Here is a 23,017-nt window from a genome sequence, read left to right on the forward strand (position 1 = left end):
ATATGGAAGTGATTGTTGATAAATCAAAATAAATTAATAAAAAATAAAAAAAAAGAAATTTCAAAGTTTCAGAGGTCCTTTCTATGGTCTTCCATCCAAATCACTCAGTTAACAGCCTCTGCATAGCTGCTGAAATTCAGACACACCTTACACAGACTTTGAAATCTTGTTTCTTATAAGCATCTTATTCTTTACAGGACATGAAAGCGTGAGAAGAGGATGCAAAGGTAGGATGGAGCCATATTGTGGAAATATTTGAACGCCAAGCTGAGCGTAGACTTTATTTGATAAACAGTAGCAGCCAATGAAGGTTCTGAGTAATGATACAGAGAGTATCATTATCAGAATACTGCTTTAGGAAAATGACCCTGGCTTGGAGAGGAGTAGACTATCTCTGTGTTGCAGGCAACAGTCCAGATGTGAGATAATGAAGGCTAGAAATGGGTGGTGGGAGTGGAATGAAGGTGGCTCCACAGAACCAGACAAATTGTGGACATAGAACTTCTAGGCATGGCATCTGTTTGAACGTGGGAGATATAGGAAAGGGAGGGGTCAAAGATGATTTTGCAGTTTCTAAATGGAAGATGGTTGTTACCAGTTCATCTGACCAGGTTATTTCTGGGAAAGGAACTTCTTACACTCACTACAAGGGTTAGATCATTTAATGGCGATAATAGAACAAAGATACACAGATATTAGAGCCCTGGGGCCCTAAGATTCCCAACTTTGGGATATACAGCAGGCTTATTGGACCAGGAGGACATCACACTGAACAGGATAAAAGCTGGAGTTGAATGATCTAATTCCACTACTAATTAGTTTCAATAGAGGAAGAAGCATCCATAATAGAAGCATCATCCAGTACAGATCACTGACAGTGGCAATTAGTCAGTTCACAAGGCCCCCCCACCCCCCACCCTCACCTTAGGCTGACTATTCCCCAAGGCCTACCCCATATTAACATGAAATGATCTGTAGGCCAATGAGGAGGGACAGACTCCTCCTCTTGGATCTGGACAGTCAGATGAGTACATGCACAAATGAACAAATCTTACCAAAATGAACAGTAGGATCCAAGAACAATACAGGTACCAGCCTCTGCTAAGCATCAGTGTGGAAAAAAAAGACATATATCATCCATCATTCCAAACAAGAATTCACTGACTACTTCTTAACCAGGAACGGATGCCATTAAAGTCTGTTCTTGGCCTAGGTAGATGACTTGGATCTTCCAAGCAGCCTTTGAGTTTGCAGTCATTTTCTAGAGAATGGTGGTCCCACTAACAAAAATCGGGAAGTCAGGAAGAAGAGTTAGTTTGTGGTGTGGGAAGAGATAAAGAGTTCTAGATTTTCAACAATTTACAAACATTGGAGTGAGAATTTTGGTCTGAAGGAGAAGTTCTGTTCTAAAAACCAGGTTTTGCCCTCCCCCATTACAGAGTTGTGGTTGCGGTTAGGCAAAGATAAATGGTGTTAAAGAGAGGGGACATCTCTCACTTATCATGAGCTGAGCAAAGTCAACCATTTGGGAGCTCAGCTTTTAGGACAGACGGATTCATTTGAAGCTGGGAAGGCAGAGAGAGAACAGTAAACCACTCTGTTGGTGTAAATATTATCACATGGTATTTGCAAATCTGAAAACACAAAGTCCCAAGGTGACAATGGAATTGCTAAATGCTAAAGTCCATAGTGTGAATTAGGTCACTGAGAGGGAAAGAGGGTTCCTCTGCCTTTCCTACGGAGAATGCCAGGAATTCCTTCAATATTGATGGAAGTCATATAATGGAATTATGACTCAAGCCTCCAATTCGATAGATGGCCTCCATTTGTGATGCAGGTGCCCTCTGCCTTGCACAAATAACTATGTTCCTTAAAAGCTGCTTGTTGATTGATTGAAGCTGAAGCCTCTCTGAATAATTTGGAACCTATTTTAAATGTGCCAAGGAGCTCACTATTAAAACTATCCCTGGCATCACATGGTAGTTTCTTAGCTTATCTCTCATACAATTTTCATAGCTGCCACACTAAGTCAGAGATGAGTAGGACATTATTTTTATGCCCATTTAGCCATGGAAAAACTGAGGCCCAGAAAGGTGAGCTGATTTGCCCAGCAGGACACAGCAAATTAATCCTAGGTCCAGGCCCAGCAATGTCCATTACCCCATATTAAGAATGCCATGGCAAATCCTTCTGCAAATGGAAGCATCTTTTTGTCAGGTGAGTTACCACCATGTCTATTTTTCTTGGATGTCAATCCAGATATCCAGCTGATTTTCTAAAACTGGGGTCCATCGGTGTAGTGACAGTTGAGAATTAAGAGGGGAGCAGCTTGGGCCTCACCTCCCATTTCTAGATGCCCAGGATCAGACACAGCTGCTGAATTTCTTACAACGGGAACATCTCTAACCCATGTGAAGCCACTTACTGAAGACCAAGGCGGGGGAATGTATACTATACCAATCAAGGTTTGTTTCCTGGTGTGTGTGTGTGTGTGTATCTTTCTTTTATTTTGCATAATAAAATGTCACCCAGGATGTCAAGGCCAAAGGACACCAGGAACTAAGTGTGAGTCAGTAGTTGGATGGCCTCTGACCCTCATTCTGCCGCCAAACAGATGGATAATGGTCAGGACCTTCTATATTTCTGCAACTGAGATGCCCTAAAACACAGGATTCATTTCGAGGCATCCCCTTCAACAGGAATGATCACTGAAGAATCACAGGTATCTTCAGAAAACATGGGTCTTTTCGGCTAAACAGAATCATTGAACTGCACGCCATCAGGGAGGGAGGGGACCTCAGAGGACTCTGGTCCAATCCCCATTTGAGAGTTGAAGGAACTTGGGCAAGAAAGTGGAGGTGATTTGCGTCAAGTCGGTCAGGGGGTAGCGCTACAGTAGGCATAAGTACCCGGGGAATTCGATTCTTGGGCCCATGTATTTATTGCCAACATACCACAATGCCTCCCACAGCTAGAGGAGCGTGGGAGGAGCTGGGAGAAAGGGAGCTGGGAATTCTGAGGAGGAAGCAGGGAGAATATTACAAAGACAGGGCAAGAAAGTCATGGGTGAAGAGGCATCAATCACTCAGTGCCTCATCTGCCACTGAATCACATCGGTTCCTATGTAAATATGGAATAGGAAGAGAAAAAAGAGCCAAGCACCTACACCAATGAAGAGCAGAAGCAACTGAGCCTGGGGGAAGGCAGGGCTAGGGGCTGGTGGGGAGGGGAGGGGAAGGGAGCCACGACCATGCACAGGCAGCAATTCCAGTATGAAAGGCACTTGGAGTTACACCCAGGCAGGTGGCACATGGGGATGGAATGTCCCAGGCGGCTGTCCAGAGCTCAGCAGGGAACAGCGTCTGCGGCTGAGAGGGCGGGGAAGCGCCACCAGAGGGAGCTGAGCAACGGTCTATGAACCCTAGGGAACTGAAGAGGCCTGTTGGATGAAATCTGAGCTGGTGCCGAGGGAGGACCTTCAGAGAGAGACGCTGACCTGTCCTGAAACTCTTGGCCTTCCTGACAGATAATCTGGAGGGTGGACCTGGGTGGGCCTATATGGCAAGAGGGTCTCCTAGTTTATGTTATGTTGGAACCTGAGGAAGGGGTGAGCTGGGGCTTAGAAGGTGAAACCACCCTTCTTCGCCCTCTCTCTCCCACCTATTCCCAGAGGTCCTTTCCAGCTTGGTCTTATAAAGAGACACCTTCCAGGTGTCTCTGCCCTGTCTGCTAAAGAACCCTCCTTGATTGGGGGTTGGGAAAGGGGATAACATCCACATGAAATTGCACAGAGGCCTTTAGACCAAGCAGATGGAGGGATACGGAAAGCCCGTTTAAATAGGGATTTGGGGACTAGAACATCGAATAGCAGAGTGAGACAGAAACATGGCCAGTGGAGTCTGGAGAAGCACGTGGCATCTCCCTCCCATCCCCCAGGCCTGCAGCAGAGCTCACTCCCCATTCTTGGTCTGGGGAGAGGCTTTTCCCAGGGGAGCTTGGTTGGGACCCGCAGCCTGCTTTCCCTCTGGCTTGGGGTTTGACAGCAGGCTCTCGAGGTAGTTCCTAAGCCCCAGCAAGGAAGGGAGTGACCGAGAGCTCCGAGAGGCCAAGTAGCGACTGTATTTCCTGAGTCCCCACTCAGGATCATCATGGAAGGCCGCCTGCAGCTCTGTGAGGCTAACATTCCGGAGGGCAAGGACCTTGGCCTGGGTGCGGGTCAGGACACTGACGTAGACCAGGGGCTGTAGGGAAGCAAAGCAGTCCAGGTTAGAGAAGGGGAGCACTCTGCGATTGATATTCTGGCCTGGGTAGATATGCAGGATCTTGCAGAGGTCCCGCATGGCCCTGACCGAGGCCAGGGCACTGTTGTCATTCACGTTTTTTGACAGGTAGGTCTTGACCAGATTCTTCAGCTTATAGCTGCTGGCCCCGGGCACTCTGTCACGGACCATAGGCAGGACGTCCACGAACCCCGAGATGATCTCGTGGAACTCCCCCTTTTTAGAGGAAGTCTCTAGGGCCTTAAAGAAGACGGTAACGTTAGGCGACCAGAGCTTGTAGCCGGCCAGGATGGGGTGGGAGGAAGAACGGAGGTAGCAGAGGAAATTCTGCAGGCCATCCTCAATGGCAACCCCCCTGGAAAAGAGGCTGAAATGGGCCTCATCTTGCTGGATGATGATACGGAAATTGTTCTCGCCATTTACAGCGGCCAGCTGGGTGATCTTCTTGGCTGGGGATGAGAGAGAGAAAGAATGAGAGAGGGGGAGAGAGACAGAGGGGTGGGGGACAGAGACAGAGAGAAGAGAGACAGAAAAGATAGAGACAGAAGGACACAGAGATAGAGATAGAGACAAAGATCGAAAGAGACAGGCAAAGAGGGAGAAAGGAGAGGAGGGGGGAGAGGGAGAGGGAGAGGGAAAGGAAGAGGAAGAAGAGAAGGAGAGGGAGAAGAGGGAGAGGAACACAGAGACAGAGAGAGACAAAGACAGAAAGAGACAGGGAAGGAGAAAGGAAGAGATAGATAGATAGATAGATAGATAGAGAGAGAGAGAGAGAGAGAGAGAGAGAGAGAGAGAGAGAGAGAGAGAGAGAGAGAGAGAGAGAGAGGGAGGGAGGGAGAGGACAGAGAGACAGAAAGGAGAGAGACACAGGAACACAGAGATAGAGATAGAGACAAAGACAAAAAGAGACCAAGACAGAGATAGGGACAGAGGGAGAAAGCAGAGGGGAGAGAGACAGAAAGAGGAGAGGGAGAGGAGAGATACAGAGATAGAAATAGAGAGACAGAGAGAAACAGGGAGAGAAGATAGAGAAACAGAAAGATAAAAAAGAGAGAAAAAAGAGAAAGATAAGAGATAGAGAGACAGAGAAAGAGAGAGGAGGCAGAAGGGAAGAGAAAAGAGAGAGAAGGAAGAGAAGGGAGAGAAGGGGAGAGAAGAAAAGAGAGGAAAAAGACAGGAAAGAGAGGGAAGGAGAGAAGTAGAGAGAAAGACAGAGGAAGAGAAAGGAGACAGAAGGAAAGAGAAAGTTAGAGAGAGAAAGAAAGAGAGAGTGCTAGAGAGGAAGAGAGAGAGAGAAAGAGAAAGAGAGAGAGAGAGAGAGAGAGGATCAGAATGCATAGGACATGGAGAGATAAGGGAAGAAGGGGTAAGAAAGGTCAGTGTGAACAGTGTCAGAGACATTGAAATAGTTGCTTGAGCTCCTATTCCTATTTCTGGTCTTCAGTACATCTCTCTTGGAACTCATGCACCTAAAGCCAAGTGAGACTCCTGGGTCATCACCTCTCTCAATTAGTCAATCAGCCAACCAGTATTTTTTTCCTTTCCAAATTTTTTAAAAATTATTTTATCTTTTCAATCATTAAGCATTCAGTTTTCTTCTCTCTACCAACTCTCCTTACCTACTGGAAAGGAAGGAAGGAAGGAAGGAGGGGAGGAAGGAAGGAAGGAAGGAAAAAAGGAAGGAAGGAAGGGAGGATGGAAGGAAGGAAAAAAGGAAGGAAGGAAGGAAAGGAGGAAGGAAGGAAGAAGAGAAGGAAGGAAGAAGGAAAGGAGGGAAGATGGAAGGAAAGAAGGAAGGAAGGAAAGAAGGAAGGGGGAAGGCATGGATGGGGGTGGGGTGGGGAAGATGATCACATTAGTATTTATTAAGCACCCATTAAGTGTTAAATGTATGTTAGGCAGCATGGTATGGTGGAGAGAGCCAGTCTTGGTACCACAAAGACCTGTGTTCGAGTTCTGACTCAGTCATCCTGGCTGTGTGATTCTGGGTGATCACTTAACCTTTCAGTGCCCTTGGCAGCCATCTGTGACTATCGGTTATAGAAAAGGTGCTGACTTGTACTGGTGAAAGAACTTTCCTCAGCTGGGAGTGCCCTCAGCCAGTGCCTTCCTAGGTCCCATCTCTCCCCCAATCCCTATCCTATGTATGAGACACCAACCTCCGATCCTTTCTCTCATGAGGGTTATTCGAGGAATGCTCCAAGGCAAGCTGCATCAGCACCACACCCAGCCCAGAGCAAGTGCTTAATACATGTTTGTGAACTGAAGGAAATAAGCAATTTTTAAGCGCTAAGCACTTTTTTTTGGTACAAACATTGTCATTTGTTCCTCACAACGAGCCTGTGATTATTATCCTCATTTTACAGTTGAGGAAATGGAAAAGAACAGAGGTTAAGTGATGTGCCCAGGGTCACACAGCTAGTAAGTGACTGAGGCAGTTAAGCCTTGAACTCAGGTCTCCCTGACTCCAGGCCAAGCGCTCTATCCACTGTGCCGCCAGCTACCTCCAAGTGACCGACCGACCTCCCTGACACCCTCCAGTCAAGGCTTGGGCAGCTCTGTTTCCCCTTTCCTTCAGTGATACACTGCAGATGTATCCCCCAGGGCTTTCTTCTAACCATCCTGGAACCTCATCACAAACCTGATTTTGCTCTCAGTCTGGTTTCCCTGCTTGAGGAAATGATGTTAACAACAACAGTGAAAATAATAATAATATCATTTAACATTTTGATAGCAGTTTAATGTTTGCAAAGCACTTTATGACTATTATCTCATTTGACTGCCTGGTACACACTAATCAAATGAGATAATATTTGTAAAAAGTGCTGAGCACAGTGCCTGGCACCTCGTAGGTACTATATAAAGATTTCTCCCCTTCCAGACCACAAGCAGGGTATCAGGGGGCTTACTTCAGAGTTTAGGGATTGGAAAGAATGTTCAATTTTCTCCTCTTTAGCAGTATACAGACACTCACTGAAATCTGTCTTTACATACCCATCCTTCCTCACCCCCATCATAGCCCATGGACACTTTAGGATCATGATAAACTTTTTTTTTTTTTTTTTTGTGAGGCAATCGGGGTTAAGTGACTTGCCCAGGGTCACACAGCTAGTAAATGTCAAGTATCTGAGGCTGGATTAGAATTCAGGTCCTCCTGACTCCAAGGGCGGAGCTCTATCCACTGTGCCACTTAAGCTACCCCCATGATAGTCTTAACTAAGATCCTAAGACTAGGGCTGGAAAGGACCCTGAAGGCCCTTTAGAAAGTCACATTAAAAAAATAATCAGAGGCAGAATTTGAACCCAGGCCTTCTGACTCTTGAACCAACACACTCTTCTCACTGTTTTACACTGCTTATATCACTGAGCTGCCCATTCATTTAAAAAGCATTTATCAAGGACCTGCTTGGTATTCCTTATACATCATATTAGATATTAAATCTCCTACCTCCACACCTTTGCACAGGCTGCCCTGTAGACCTCACCTCTTAGAATACTGTTTCCTTTAAAGTTTGACTGAAGGGGCACTTCGCACATGAGGCCATTCTGGGCTCTTCTTGCCCCCTTCCCCACTTGTTATTAGTCTTTCTAAAGTATTTTGTGTTTGTTTTATATTGACTTACCTATGCATGTTGTCTTCCACAATAAAATATAAACTCCTGGAGGGCAAGAGATTGTTTTATTTTTGTTTCTGTGACCCAAATTTGTATATAGCACCATGAGTGCCTTGATTACAACTGGCCTAAGAAATGCTGGTTGAATAAATGCCCATTTCCAGGCCATGCCAGCAATTCAGTCTCCCTTTGGATACAGTGACCAGCCTGGCCTGGCATTCCAGGGACTGGCCACCATAGCTGGCCTTAATGGAACAGAGAGTGGATTCCATTTGACTTCCATCTTGCCCTGCCAAGCCAAGGCATTCTGTTGTTTGGATGGGCCAGCCAGAATCCTGGACTAAGGCCACAGAAATGAGGATCTGGGATGGGGAGGGACTGGTTCACCCTTGGTTGGGTTCTATTTTCAGGAAAAGGTGGCTTGAGTTGAAGAATTAATCTTCCTTCTCTTCAATGTCTATGTGAGGTCAGGCATTTGGGGAACTCACCTTGCCTCTTAGTATTAACGACCACCCACATTTTTTCATATAAGGAAACTGAGGTCCTGACCTCAGAAAACAGACCCTGTTTTCCTCCTTGATGTGCTCTCCCCACACTGATGGCGGGACTGGGCCCTAAGATCTTTAAGGAACCCTTGGTCAGATTTGCTGCCACCTGGCCTACTTCTCACCTGTGTGACCTTGAACCAATTGCTTAAATCTCCAGGCCTCAGTTTCCAGAAGGGGACTGATTGCATCAAATGATTCCCTGATGTCCCTCCCAGCTTTAAATCCCCTGGTCCTATGAAAATGTTGACTTGTGAGATTTGGAATCTAGACATACTTCCTTCCCTTAGGGCGGAAGTCCTGACTTCCACACCCAAATTAGCTTCAGAACCCTCGGGGCCAAAGGGAAGTGCAAGTATCAGCTGACTGAATGACCATCTCACAGGGCCAGTTTTTGGTTGCCTCCCCACAGTCAGTGGTGACACACGGATACTCGTTTGGCCCATCCACACCTCCTGGGACTCTGGAGATGAGGCCAGAAGGGGAAAGGGGGTATTGACGCGAGACTCACTTTTGCTGTCAACCTTGTAGTCAAAGAACACCAAAGCTCTGTTTTCATGACTGGGTTCTCTGATGGGGTGGCTGGGGGGTGCTTTTGTGCTGCCTGTGCACTCCACAAGATCTTCTGAGTCACTGCTATCTCCGAAATCACTGCAGGACTGAAACACAGAAACCGCTGTGACACCGGCTCAGTAAGGGGTGTGTGCCCCATCTCTTCATTGTAGAGAAATGTGGGGTGGGGTGGGGGACTACAGGTGTGGAATGCTGCATACCTGGTGTGCCTTAGTTTTGCGTAACTGTTACAGGGAAGGCTAGCTGTGTGTTGTGGGAGAGTGCAGGGATATATCTAGAAATGCTGAGTGTCATATAAAAACAGAAAGTATCAACAAAACGAATCTATCCATCAATATCCTGAATAGAGCCAGAACAAGGTACACGGATAGGGGGAGCACGAAGTGGTAAGAAGCTTACTTGGCTGCTTTACGAAGAAGAGGCTTGAGATGACTAAGGTTCTCCTCTTACGCCTCACTGGGACAAAGAGGCACTCCTGCATTCTCTTAGGCTGTAAATCAAAAGACTTCAATTTATGGCAGGTTCTGCCCCACTGGGAAAGATGGATTTTCCATCATCGGAGGGCCAGCCTAGTCAATTTATAGAGAGCTTGATCACCTGAAGACTGATTCCCAAGGGGTGAGTCCATCCACAAAATCTTCTTTGCCATGGTGGCCCGCTGCTTCTCCTTCCAAGTGCTCACAAACCATGCATTTTATAAGCTTCAAGTCCTCTTGTTTCTCACCCCTCCTGGTTGGTGCTCAAGTAGAAATACGGATTGTTGGAGCTTCCTCCCCACCTGGAATATCTGTGTCGACTCCACGTCTGTTGGCCCTGGTCATCACGCGTCTAGCTTTTGTCAAGCTACCTGGCACTGCCCCTTACCCGCCAAGCCTTGATATTGTTCAGGGTGGGCCATGAGTGTTAGCTCACCAGAGTCACTTGCAGCTCCTTTATTATTTTTTTAAAAGATTTATTATTTTTTTCAATTGGTAAAAACCTATTTTCTCTCCTTCCCACCTCTCCTCTCTCCATCCCTACCACTGGAAAAAATAAAAATGAAAATAAAACCCTCCTAACATATGCAGTCAAGCAAAAAAAAAATCCCACTTTGACCATGACCAAAAAATGTCTCGATCTGCACCCTGAGTCCGTCACCTCTCTGTCAGGAGATGGGCAGAATGCTTCATCAAGGATCCTCTGGAATCGTGCACTGCACTGCACTGACCAGAGTTCTTAAGTCTTTCAAAGTTGTTTGTCTTCGCAATGTTGTTTTGTATAAATTGTTTTCCTGGTTCTGCTCACTTCATTCTGCATCAGCTCACAGAGGTCTTCACAGATTTCTCTGAAGCCGTCCCTTTCATCATTTTTCACAGCACAAGATCGTCCCATCACATGCATATATCATAATTTGTTCTGCCACTTCTCAACAGAGGAGCAACCCCTTAGTTTTCCATTCTTAGTGTCCATGGGAATCGGCTCTTTTAAATAAACACAAGACCCAGGACCCTATTCACAAACCCCTGCCATATCACAGGCAGCTTCCAACTCACAAAAAACTCATCCCCCAAAGTAGCCACTCGCTCCTCATCCCTCCCATGTCCCAGAGAGTTCCCAGCCATGATGGCAGAAACTCTTCTGCAAAAAAAGCTGGCTCTTTAAGAAAATCAAAAGTGGAGGAAAGGATGTGGAAACAAGGAATAGCCTACAAGATCTGAACCTAGGGCTCCGGTACTAGGGTTAAGCATGGATGTTCATGGAATCTTCCTGACTCAGGGAGATCCTGACCTTGTGAGTATGGGTGTGGGGGTCCAGATGTGTTAGCGGAGACTAATAGAGGGCTAAGGGGAATGATTCCTGGCTACCCTCCAAAATGAACATGGGGGCTCCCAGAACAAGCGGAGAAAGGAAGACAGAAAGGGCCTACTTGGCCAGTGTGCTCACCTCGCTCTCGTCAGACTCTTCAGAGCTGCTGATTATCACGACTGGGTTACCTGCAAAATGGAAAGGGGAATCAGTAAGCCCTGGGGGTATTCCGGGAGAATATGGTGTGGACATCGAGGTGCCCAATGAGTGGAGGATGGCTGAAGAAAGGGCACAGACCAATATAGTAGAGTACTACTGTGCTATAATGACAACTCTGAGAAATGCAGAGAATTATGGCAACTAAGGTAGGGCAGAGTAAGCAGGACCAGAGCAGTTTACACAATGGTCACAACAACGTAAAGGAAAACAATGCTGAAAGACTTTTAGGACTGTGATCCTTCAGTGACCGACTGTGACTTCAGACGCTTGGATGGTTCAAGCATTACACGCCTCTTGCCTCTCAGCAAAGAGGCGGTAGACCACTGGTTCAGAATGGGACATACATCTTCAGGCACAGTCAATGTGTTGATTTGTTTTGTTTGACTGTATTTATTTGCTATGAGGGAGGGTTTTATGGGGGTGTGAATCACATATAAATAACAGTGATGTTTAAAAAAATAGTAAAACATTATAAAAGGGATCAGATTTCCACAGCAAGTTTACAAAGTTTATGAAGTTTACAAAGCACTCACAACAGCCCAACGGGGTACATGGCAAATATATTACTATGCCTATTTTACAGATGAAGAAACAGGCTCAGAGAAGTTGACATGTCCAAGGTCATTCTAATATTAAGTGCTGAAACTGAGACTAAACCCAGATCTCTCCTGAGGATGTCTAGCAATCTTTTTTTTTTAAGTTTTAATGTTTTATTATAAACAATATTAAACATCAACCCTATCAATTATACTTACTTTACAACTATTTCCAATTAAATACATTTTAGTACATAATTTGTCATAACTCTTTTTCCAACCACTCTTTCTAATCTCCATTGGGATTCCTTATTCATTTCGGCTTCCCTTTTTGATTTATGGGATCCTGCATCCCCATTTACAGATGAGAAGCTGTGGCTCAAAGCATGACATGTCTGAGATCATACAACTACTAAGTATTTGGAACTGAGATTAAACCCAGATCCCTCTTGATGGCAAGTCGAGTAATTTTATTTTGAAATTTAAAAAATTTTATTATTATAAGTAACGTTAAAAATCAATTCTACCAATTAAGCTTAATTTACAACTATCTTCATTTAAACACATGCCAGTACACAATATGTCATTATTATTTTTTCAGTCTCTCTAATCTTCATCAGCAGTCCTTGTTTTGACTGTCCATTTCCATTTTTGCCGTATATGGTTTGGTAAATGTATTTCCATTCTTTTTCTTTCTGCTTGGCATTATTTCATGGAGGTCTTTCTTGGTCTCACATTTTTTTTCTGCATGGTTCTGGACACATTATGTAACCTGTGGGCTTTGGGAAATTCTCTGGGATGTAGGGATGAAGTAATAGATCAGTAGCTACCTTCGTTATGGCAATGATTGTGACCCAGTGAGGTGACAGCCATCAAGATGGGCTGAGGCAGAGCCAGGACACTGAGTGTTGCAATCTTCTGCTATCATCAGCAGAGCTGTGGTTCATCATCACTCTGTCTAGTTTCATCCCCTATGGATAGAAAACTCCCACCACCTTTTACTCACCCAATCCCAGTGAAATGGAATCCTTAGTTCTTATGTATAACCACTTCCTTATCCCCTAGCCCCAAACTCCCTTTCTCTAGTCATTTCCACCCTATCCCTCCCATGTTCCACACCATCTTTGTTTGCCCCTTCCATGGTACCCTATGGAATTCCTGTTACACCATCAACACATTCCCTTTTATTTGGGGTCCTCTTTGTCTCCTCCCCCTTCCATCTCCTAACACTTGTAGAAACCTGGCTTGTCTCAGAAGACACCACCACCCACCTGCCCATCCTTTTCAGTTCCGGTTGCATCTTCTTTCATATGCTCTAAGACACTAGTCCTGAAGGAAGAGTTGAAATGCATCTTGCTACTCATTGCCATTTGCAGACTTTTCCTCCACTGCTATGACTCAGTTATTTCTCTTTCTTTGAGGTTTACCCTGCCCAAATATATCCCCCAATCCAGATTCTCTCTCTGTTGTCAAGCAATTCTCCACCCCAACTCTACAACGTTCCCTCCTACAAGGAAATTTCAAGATATGTGTTGATGTTCTTCCAAAACTCCAAGCCTCTTGTTTCCCTAACCTCCTGTGCTCCCATGACCTACTCTTCCACTCCATCTGAGCCATACGCTGGGACTGTCACAACTCTGATCTTTCTTTATCATCGACAAGTACTCCATTCCCATGACCAAGAATTCTGAAATTCCTTTATTTGACCATAACTTCTTATTATTTCATCTCTCCTCTAAAACTTATTCTTTGTTCTCACCATCACCTCCAGTTTTTCTACTACCCTTCCACACTACCACCTCTACTCTGGCTTCACTTTATTCCCTTTGGAATTCTGGCAATACAGTTGACCAGTCTGTCATTATACCATTCTCTCCTCTTGGATTCCTTACCCTCTCATCCTATAAGTATGCATGCCTTGTCAAATTCCAGCCCTAAATTACTCCTACCATTTACCTCCTTTGCTCCTACTCATGCGGTACTGACACAGAGCTGGAGGAAGTCACAGCATGGCACAGACCAGGTCCACCACAAATTTATGTCACCTGATCTCAACTGGGCTCTCACTACAGCAAGGCAATCCCTTTACTCCTCTCTGCTTGAGGAGTTATCTCATCATAGCTGTTATTCCAGACTTTCTCTTCTCTCCTCTATTCTCCCACGCTCCCTTCTTCCCTACCCTCACAGCCTCATACTTTACAGAGAAAATAAAGGCCAGTTGGTGAGTCCTTCTTGACCCCTTTCCTATATCTCAAAAGCCCTTGAAAGTACCCTCTAGCCTATACTTCAGTCTCATTGCCAAGGACAACTACCACATGTCTCATGGATCTAATCCCTTCCCCTCTCTGGTAGACTGTCCTTATAATCAAGGCCTTCCCCTCTCATCACTTCTGTTCACAAACGTACCAGGTTTTCCCCCACTTGAAAAAAAAATCACTTGACTCTACAAACTCCTCAACCTGTCATGATATATCTCTGTCCCCTTCTCAGCAAGCACAGCAATGTGCCTGAATTATAAGGGTATAGAAGGGTATAAATCGTAAGAAGACCGGAAAACGAGGAAGGAGATAAAGGATAAGAAATTTAGATGATGGAAGACTTCTCACACTGGAAGGCCCCCTTTCTCCCCCTTCCCTTGCCCCCGCCCTGTGGCCTTTCCCTCTGATTGGCAGGTTCCTCCCAGCCAATCTCTTTTAAGTGGAGGTGCCCAGGTCAGACTTTATTCCTCCCCACGCTGAACTCTTGACTCTCTGGCTTTCGTCTAACATGCCCCTAAGTCAGCCACCTTCATCTTCTTTCCCCACCCCTACTTTTTGGCTTCCTTTTATGTATTCCTCCCTCCATTAGAATGTAAGCTCCTTGAGGCCAGGGACTGCCTTTCCTTCTGCTAAAGAATCGATCACTGTAACTCTGAAGACAGCTCAGGCCAATCCATCTCCCTTTAGTTAGGATAAGACTAGGAGTTGGGATTTCATCCACATTTTCACTGAGTCCAGCCATACTCAACGTACAATAGCTCCACAGAGTGCTAAGGGATTCTTCAGATCATAATTTAGGATTAGAACCAACCTGGGAGGTAAATCAAGCCCAACTCTCCCATTTCACAGATGACAAAATGAAGGCCCAAAGGGGTTAACCGATCTGCACAAATCCAAACAGACGGCCAGTGGCCATAAGGACATTCAAAGGATTATAGATTTAGAACTAGGAGAGACCCAAGTAAAAGGTCTTTGAGTCTCATCCCTTCACTTTACCAATGAGGAAACTGGGGATCAGAGAGGTTAAATAATTTATCTCAGGTCACACAGTTAGTAAGTAGCAGAGTCATAGTTTGAACTTGGGTACTGAGACTCCAAATCCAGGGCTCTTTCCACTGTACTGCCATCTTTGGCCAGTTAGATTTGTAGTCAGCTCATTCCTTCCCAAGGGCAGCTAGGGGGCGCCACAGTGCATAGAGTGCTGGTCCTGGAGTCAGGAAGACTCATCTTCCTAAGTTCAAATCAGGCCTCAGATACTTACTAGCTGTATGATCCTGGGCATGTCACTTAACCTGTTTACCTCAGTTTCCTCATCTGTCAAATGAGTTGGGGAAGGAAATAGCAAACCACCCCAGTGTCTTTGCCAAAAAAACCTCAAATGGGGTCATGAAGAGTCGGACGAGACTGAAAAATGACTGAACATCACCATCATCATCATTAACAGCAACAACAAGAAGAACCCTTACTCAGGAATCCAAGAGCTGCTCCCAATGACTGCCAGACTCTCTTTCCTTTACTATTGCTATGCCCGCTGCCTGACCAAGCCCTCTCACTTCCCCTCCATCCATCTATCCAAGGCCCCCTCATCCAAACCCAGCTCACCTTCCACTGCCCTCAAATTGTACTCCTATCCCTACCTGTCAAACTCCTTCCCTGTCTTCAAGACTCAGCTAAAACCTCACTTCTTTTAGGAAACCGAGAGGCTTTGAACCTTTCCTCCTCTGAAATGATACATAATTTATGTTAAAAGGAAGCTGGGAAGCCTTTCTGGAAAAAAAACAACCCAACAACCTTTATTAAGAGAAACAAAGGTGGGGTCTACAGTCTGCCCAGCATGGTCTGAGACCCCGAGACACAAAATTCACAGTTACTTATAGTTTTCTTGATTCGTGGACGGTGAAAAAAAAAGCTTGCTATTGTGCAAATCAGTTTTCTTTTACTCAAGCAGCCTCTTGAGAAAACCAGGGTGCTTTTTCATCAGAAGCTCAGGGCAAACAACACACTTTACAAAGATTTAGTTACACTTCTAAGGTTAACTTACACAGGAATTTCCTCGAGACTACATAGTTTGGTTACACAGGTTTTTTTTACCCAGGACTATATTCTTACTACAAATCACACAGTTATTTCTTATCCTAATGATTATAGCTGATAAAAGATTAGCAAGGCAGTACAGAGCAAGGCACTTAATACCTTGAATATTGATCTTTTTCCTTTCAATTCTCCCCTTCCATCATTTTCTCAATTCATTGAGAATTGAATCAATTATAGGCTAAGCATAGCATATCGTTCTATAGAGGGCAGACCTCTACAGGGGATGCAAAACTGGAGGGGACAGTCCCCTGCCAAGGAACAAGAATATAGAAAGTTTTCTTTTGGAACAATAGGTGGTTGACTTGAGGCTCATATGGCTCTGGATGAGTTGAGGGACAAAATGGCAGGAACATGAGGATTAGAAGGAAGACGGGGGAGGACCTGGGTAGTCAGGAAAGGGTCCTCACTGGGATACATGTAGTCAGGGTCATCAGAAAAATAGAAGGAATTGATTTGACTCCTTGGGTGATTCAATGAAAGGACTAACAATAATCTCAGGTGAGACAATAGCAAAATTTAATTGGTTAATTGAGAAACATAGGGAAACAATGTTATGCTCAAAGGTGTAATAGGTAACGGAATAATATCAAGATTAAATGCAGATGTTCCAAATGGCACATTATCATAGTCATTAAAGAAAGGCTAACTGAAAAACAAAACATCTAGATGCTTTAACAATAATTGGAAGTGACTTCAATTTGTTCCTTTCAGACAAATTTAAGAGGAATACCAACATCAAATATAGTAATGAATGGTCTAAGTATTAAATAAAATTATAATAACAAAACAATACATGAACATTTGTAGTATGAAACTAAACCAGCAAAAGAAAATTTATTTCTCTGAACATATATAAAATGTAGAGGGAAAGAAGACAAATGAAGTGAGCATGCGGCTGAAAATAAATACAACAATCTCAAATAAGTGCAAAAGTAGAAAATTTAAAGTTATGAAAAGAAAAAAATGAAAACAAAGCAAAAATGTACCGATAAAATAAAGAACAACTCTAACATATCTTGATTGTGTGACTGCAAAATTACTTAACCTTTCCTAGTATAAGAAAAATGAAGTTTAGTTATTGCCACTAGTGAATCAAAAATTGATTGGATTGAGAATTTTGAAGCTACATTGTAACTGTATTTGGATTTGGGTTAAATAACATATCGAAGACAGTAACATGGATGATTTTAAAATATGCTTTTAAAAATATACTGCTATGTGAAATCTCTCTGAGATATTGTGAAATGCTGTTAGTGAGGTCACTTCCCTATTGAGTTATTAAAGTGACTAAATTGATGTCATTTGGCTATAGTAAGGTTCGTAGCTTATAAATCTGGCTACTCAGAAGACAGTGAGATTGTTAAAGAAAAAGTAACAAATATTCATTGGGTTATATTATCCTCTAGGTAGCTTCCTAAAGGGAAAAGCATTTCAAAAGGCATTTCAAAATGTGCTTTCAATTTTTTTCAAATTTCAAGACAATGCTTTCAAACTTTACTATAATTAAATTAATTTCAATTTCAAAAGGAAATGTCAAATTTATCAAATTTTCAAATTCATACAGCACATATAATTTCAAATTTCATTTCATTTAAATTTATCAAAGAGTGGTACTTTTGCATATCAAGTAATTCCAAATTCAAATTTCATTCAGATTGTTAAATTATTTCAGAATGGTTTCAAATCTCAAAATGCGAATTTTTTAAAGGTGGTATATATGTCATTTCAAAGTCATATTTTATTTAAATTTCAGGTTTTTAAGTTCACAAATTTTGTGATATCATTCTAATCAATAAATTTAGTAGTTAAAAATTTTAAGCTGGAGTTAAGATTGAGTCTGCGAAATGAGTCCCTCTGTTTAAATCAATGAAGGCAGGGGTGGGGGACAAATCTGGGGACAATTTCATTGAGGATAACTTTGGCAACAAAAGTTGACGTAGCCCTAGATGAGGGAAAGGCCTCAACCCATCTAGTGAGTTGGTCTACAATAACAAGACAGTGTTTGTAAATACCTGATTTGGGCGTGTTAACATAGTCAATTTGGAGATGTCCAAATGGGGTGTGGGCCAAGGGATACCCTCCAAAAGCAATCTTCCTAAAAGAATGACATGGGTGATAGGAAGCATGATATACAATTGGCTACTGAGGAGATACCTGGGGCTATCTCCACGTTTGGTTGATTGTGTCCACCATTCCCCAAATGCACCATTTCGTGAGTTGAAAGGCAAACTTAATGGTAAAATCTTTTAGTGGCTTACCAGTTCCAGGAATCCATACCTGTTCCATCCATATCCCAGATACCTGTTTCGCACTGCACTTTTCAGGGGACTCAACTTCTTTCTCACAGTTCTTTTTGTTTCTTGATAGCAACATCTTCTAATGTCTAACAAGTCGAAGTTTACTATCTCATGAGGGTTTACTATCGTATGGTGTGTGGGGAGCCAAGAATCAAACCACAAAGCTCATCTTCTTAAGAGAGAACAGCAGCTGCTATGGCTTGAGGGAACAGAGGTACTTCCCTGTGGACAGCAGCCAGTTGACAGGTGTCACGTGTCATAGATGGTGGGCCAAAGGGATGGTCTGAGATACGGGAGGAACACTTCAGGTACCACACTCTCCTGCTCATGGCCAAAGAGGAAAAAGGCTTATTATAATCTGGAAGGCTCAGAGAGGAGAGGTCTTTTCAGTTGTTACCAGATGTTCAGACAGCAGAGGCGGAGGTTCTGGAACTGAGTCTTTAGTTAGAGCAGTTAATGGTTTAACAATCTCATCAAAGAATGGAGTACACTGTCCACAGTAACTTGCAGCTCCATGTATGGCGTGGAGTTGTTTCTTTATCTTCATTCACGTGGTGGTGTTGAATCCCCTTCCAGGTGAATGAGAACAGGTACTGGACAGGTTCAATGACTGAAAACTGAAAAATGCTAAGCATAGTTTAATGGTAGCAAAGCAATTTAGCTGTATCAGGAATGGTGGAGACAATGGTATCTGATTCAGGTACCTAGGAATAGCATAGGAATTAATAGCATAGAGATCTTACAGAGAAAGCAATAGAGAGGTTGTCATTAGAGGCCAACTTCAATATTTTAGAGTTCCTTTATCAACCATAGATGGTCCAAATTAACCGTTCTTTACTAATTTAACTTTGGGGAATTTTCACTTTCTTTCTTTTTTTTTTTTTTTTAGGCAATTGGGGTCAAGTGACTTGCCCAGGGTCACACAGCTAGTAAGTGTCTGAGGCCAAATTTGAACTCAGGTCCTCCTGATTCCAGAGCTGGTGCTCCATCTACTGCACCATCTAGCTGCCCCAACTTTGGGGAACTTTTATATGGAAAACAGTAAAAATAACTGTGACAATTTTCTATAATGAACATTAATAGGTAAAACAATATCACTTTTGACAATATCCAAATTATAATTTCAGAAGTGATAAATGGTAATAATTTTACACAAAGATCATTAATTCTGCCAATTAAACAACAATGATTTTTAAAATGTCCAAATTATAATTTTAAAGATATTGTGGTTTAGCTGGAAGAGGATCACCTTTTATCTCAAGCAACAGGCACGGCTGATCTTAAAAGCCTTAGAAAAATTAGCTCAGATCAATTCAGATGAAACCTGTTCAGTAGCAGCATAAATAATAGTAGTTGTTAGAAATACACAGAGAGAGAAAGAGAGACAGAGAGAGAGAATAAAGTGAATAGTCAATAGCGTCTCTAAGTACATACTGAAAGGTACTAAATTTTTCTTTCCTTGGCACAGAATTGGATGAAGAAAATCCATCCTGTCTCGGGCTGGTCCTGAGGTTTTTCTGCTTCTCATCTGTTTCTTTCTACAATTTCTATCACAGTGACCCTTTTTCCCCACGGTAAAAATGATCTAAGGGTTTGCTTTTGTCTGCTATGGACTCAAGCGCAGGTGTTAGCGCAAGTCTTAGGGTCCCAGGTACTCAGTTTCTTTTCTTTCTTGTTCTTATCCCTTTCAAAAATGCACACAGCTACGGCTTTGTGCTCACTAGTATTTCCTCTCGTGACACGCAAGGCAATTATTCATGAAAAATCCTCTGATTTCTGAGGACGCCTGATTTACAAAAGCTGTATTAATGATTTTGGTCTCCTTAAGGTTAATAGGGAGAAGTCTTAGTCCTTTTAGCTCCTTTGCAGAAATAGTCATAGAACTGGTTCAGATCTCTTTCTTTTCTCGCCTAATTTCCTAAAGCAGATAGACAAACACAGAACAAAGTGAAACATTCAACTATTTTCCTTTTTGGTGAATTTAGTTTCTAATCAATTTTATATCTTAGATTCTTATCTTTAAGATTTTCTTTTCCCGTTTGAAAGCCAAAAGAAAAGGCATAAGTACATTACAGTCAAATCACAGCTTTAGAATCTCCAATCACAAATTTAGTCTCAAATTATTTATTATCTATCTTTTATCTCTATAACTTTCAATGTGGCCAGCATTGGAAATAGAGAGAGAAAAGAGCTACTTGTCTTCTAGGAAGACTTTTTTTGAAAATCCTCTTTTTTTTTTTTATAACTTGTTTTTTTTCGGTTGATCAATCAAAAAGAAAGGGCAGAAGTGAAACATTTGTTGTCTATGGCTTAGCATAAAATACGGAGAGCACAAAACAGACACACAAGTGGGCCCTTTAAGGAGCAACAAACATGTCCTATTTTTAATTTCTGAAAAAAGAGAAGTTACAGAAGTTACAGTTGCCTGGTTTCTGATGCTACAAAATCTTTCTCCATACACTTTTAACTTTCTCTTTAAGTGGAAACCAGAGAGAGATTGAGATGAAAAATTTAGCAAAAGAAATGGAAAAGAAAAACAGGGTCTTCCTAAGGTCAGAGGCATACCTCAGCAGCAGAGAGAAAGGAATTAGCTAGGAAGAGGAGCCCAGGTCCAGGGTCCCCCGGAGAAGGAACCAGGTCTGCAGTTCCCGGAGCATTCACCGGAGGGTCCTAGGAGCTGGAGTCCAATCCTCAGTTTCATCCAGCCTGTCTGCAAGTGCCAATTTTAAATTAAGAATCAAAAAAAGAAACTGGGAAGCCTTTCTGGGCAAAGAAACCAACCTTTATTAAGAGAAACAAAGGTGGGGTCTACAGCCTGCCCAGTATGGTCTGAGACCCCGAGATAGAAAATTCACAGTTATTTGTAGTTTTCTTGATTCATGAATAGTGAAAAAAAAAGCTTGCTACTGCACAAATCAGTTTCCTTTCACTCAAGCAGCTTTTGAGAAAATCAAGATGCTTTTTCATCAGAAGCTCAAGGCAAACAACTACATTTTAATATAAAACTTAATGATTATGGTCACATACTGAAGGTACACACTTTGTAATGACTTAGTTCAACTCCTAAGGTTAATTAACACAGGAATATCCCTGGGACTACATCATAGTTTGGTTGCACACAGGTTTTTTACCTGGGACTATGTTCTTACTATAAATCACAGTTATTTCTTATCCTAATAATCATAGCGGATAAAAGATTAGCAAGGCAAGACAGAGCAAAGCTCTCAAGGCATTGATCATTGATCTTTTTCCTTTCACTTATCACATCCTACTTTAAATTATGGTCATTTTTTGGACACATCTGCTCTCTCCCCTACTAGATGGGAAACTCCCCGAGGGTAAGAGTCACTTGGTCTTAATCTCTGCACCCTACACAGTTCCTAAGACCTAATGGGTTGGGTGCTCAGTAGGTGTTTTCTGATTTTGAATCTTGATTGGGCATTGTAATCTTCTTTAATGGTGATACCCAGGTCTTAGACTTCAAAACTCCCTCCCAGCATCTAACCAATAGGAGGCCCTAGGTTAATATCTGGTGATTGACTGATGTCACCCTACTTGTCACCGTGGCAGGAATTATGGTGCATCATCATTGGGAAGAAAAAGAAACAGCACACAGGGAGTGCCCAGTACCTTCTAAGGGGCATTTCCTTGGGAGGCTCCCAGATTGCTTCAAACAGCCAAAGTGACTGGTTCCTAATGCATGAGGAGGTCTGCAGAAGAACTAAGTAATGAGGGCTAGAATGGCTATAGAACCTTAAGGTTAGCAAAGCATTTGACACGTCTCATTTGATACTCACAATAACCCGGTGAGGTAGGCACTATTATCAACCCCATTTTACAGATGAAGAAGCTGAAGAGGAAAGAGGTTAAATGAACTGACCGGGATCACATAGACAGTAAGCATCTGTGGCAAGATTTAAGCTAAGGTCTTCCTGACTCCGTATTAACTGTTCTATCTATGGCACTACCTAAGAAGCCTGGGGTATCCTGGGTCAAGCCAGGTATCAAGAAAGACTTCCTAACAATTAGAGCAGTCCAACCATGGGCTGGGTTGCCTCAGGAAGGAGTGAGACACCCCTCACTAGAGCTGGATTGAGAATGTTGAGTGTGTTAGTGGTACTCCTGGGATTTGGTCCTGGGTCTTTCTCCTGGTTTCCTCATGGTGGCAAGTGGGTTATTCACAGGTGTCTACGTCAGTTGGAGGCTGTGGCTTGTGCCGCTCCAAAGTTCTTGACTGGGATGTCCCCAAATCAGAAGAGTAAGTGATGATAAAAGCTGTGGTCAGATCCAGCCTAGGGGACTGGTGGGCAGCAGGAGCAGGGAGGCCCAATTATTACTGGAGCCTTGTAAAGAAAAGCCACTTCTTGTTCCCTCTCTCTTCCATCCCCGCTCCCTGGCTCGGTCTTATGTGACATCTGACATATCTCCTTAGCAGGCCAGAATGTCACCATGTTCAAAGAAGGCTTGTATTTGCAAATAGCTGAATTACACGCCAATAGTACAAAGGCTATATTGACTCGCTCCCATTCAAGCTGAACAGTATGGGGAGTCAGAGGATCCCAGCATCCCTGGGGTAGGCTAGAGAGCAAAGATCACCAGAAACACAGGATGAGTGAGTTGGAGAGTTTTGAGAGATCTGCTGCTGGCAGTCTGGAATTTCTGTCAGTGGGACTGCCATGACCCCGGGCAACCAAGCTTGGAGTCTTCCAGTTATCTGACTCCTTCCCATTCCTCACGCCCCATGGATGATCGACCATGGAATCCTAGCTTTTTGACTTCCACTGGTCTCTTCAATCCATTTTCCCGTTTCATTCTT

The 23,017-nt window shown here is 43.3% G+C and overlaps 1 protein-coding gene across 4 annotated transcripts in view; it reads right to left on the reverse strand.

The window, feature by feature from the left end:
- Positions 1 to 644: 644 nt before the first annotated feature.
- The window catches only part of PML (promyelocytic leukemia), a 50,776-nt gene continuing 28,403 nt past the window's right edge, over positions 645 to 23,017 (reverse strand). For 3 of the 4 annotated variants that reach the window (XM_027858269.1, XM_027858271.1, XM_027858268.1), the window contains 4 exons: positions 10,936 to 10,985; positions 8,951 to 9,098; positions 5,900 to 5,902; positions 645 to 4,729 (listed from right to left, as the gene is read on the reverse strand). In XM_027858269.1, coding sequence (XP_027714070.1) covers positions 3,951 to 4,729; positions 5,900 to 5,902; positions 8,951 to 9,098; positions 10,936 to 10,985 — 980 coding nt within the window. In that variant the 3' untranslated portion in view covers positions 645 to 3,950. The remainder of the gene's footprint in view (positions 4,730 to 5,899; positions 5,903 to 8,950; positions 9,099 to 10,935; positions 10,986 to 23,017) is intronic. The other variant, XM_027858270.1, reaches the window with a different exon arrangement.

This window comes from Vombatus ursinus, unplaced genomic scaffold, assembly GCF_900497805.2.
Source record: "Vombatus ursinus unplaced genomic scaffold, bare-nosed wombat genome assembly UNPS02012811.1, whole genome shotgun sequence".
NCBI classification, from domain to species: domain Eukaryota; kingdom Metazoa; phylum Chordata; class Mammalia; order Diprotodontia; family Vombatidae; genus Vombatus; species Vombatus ursinus.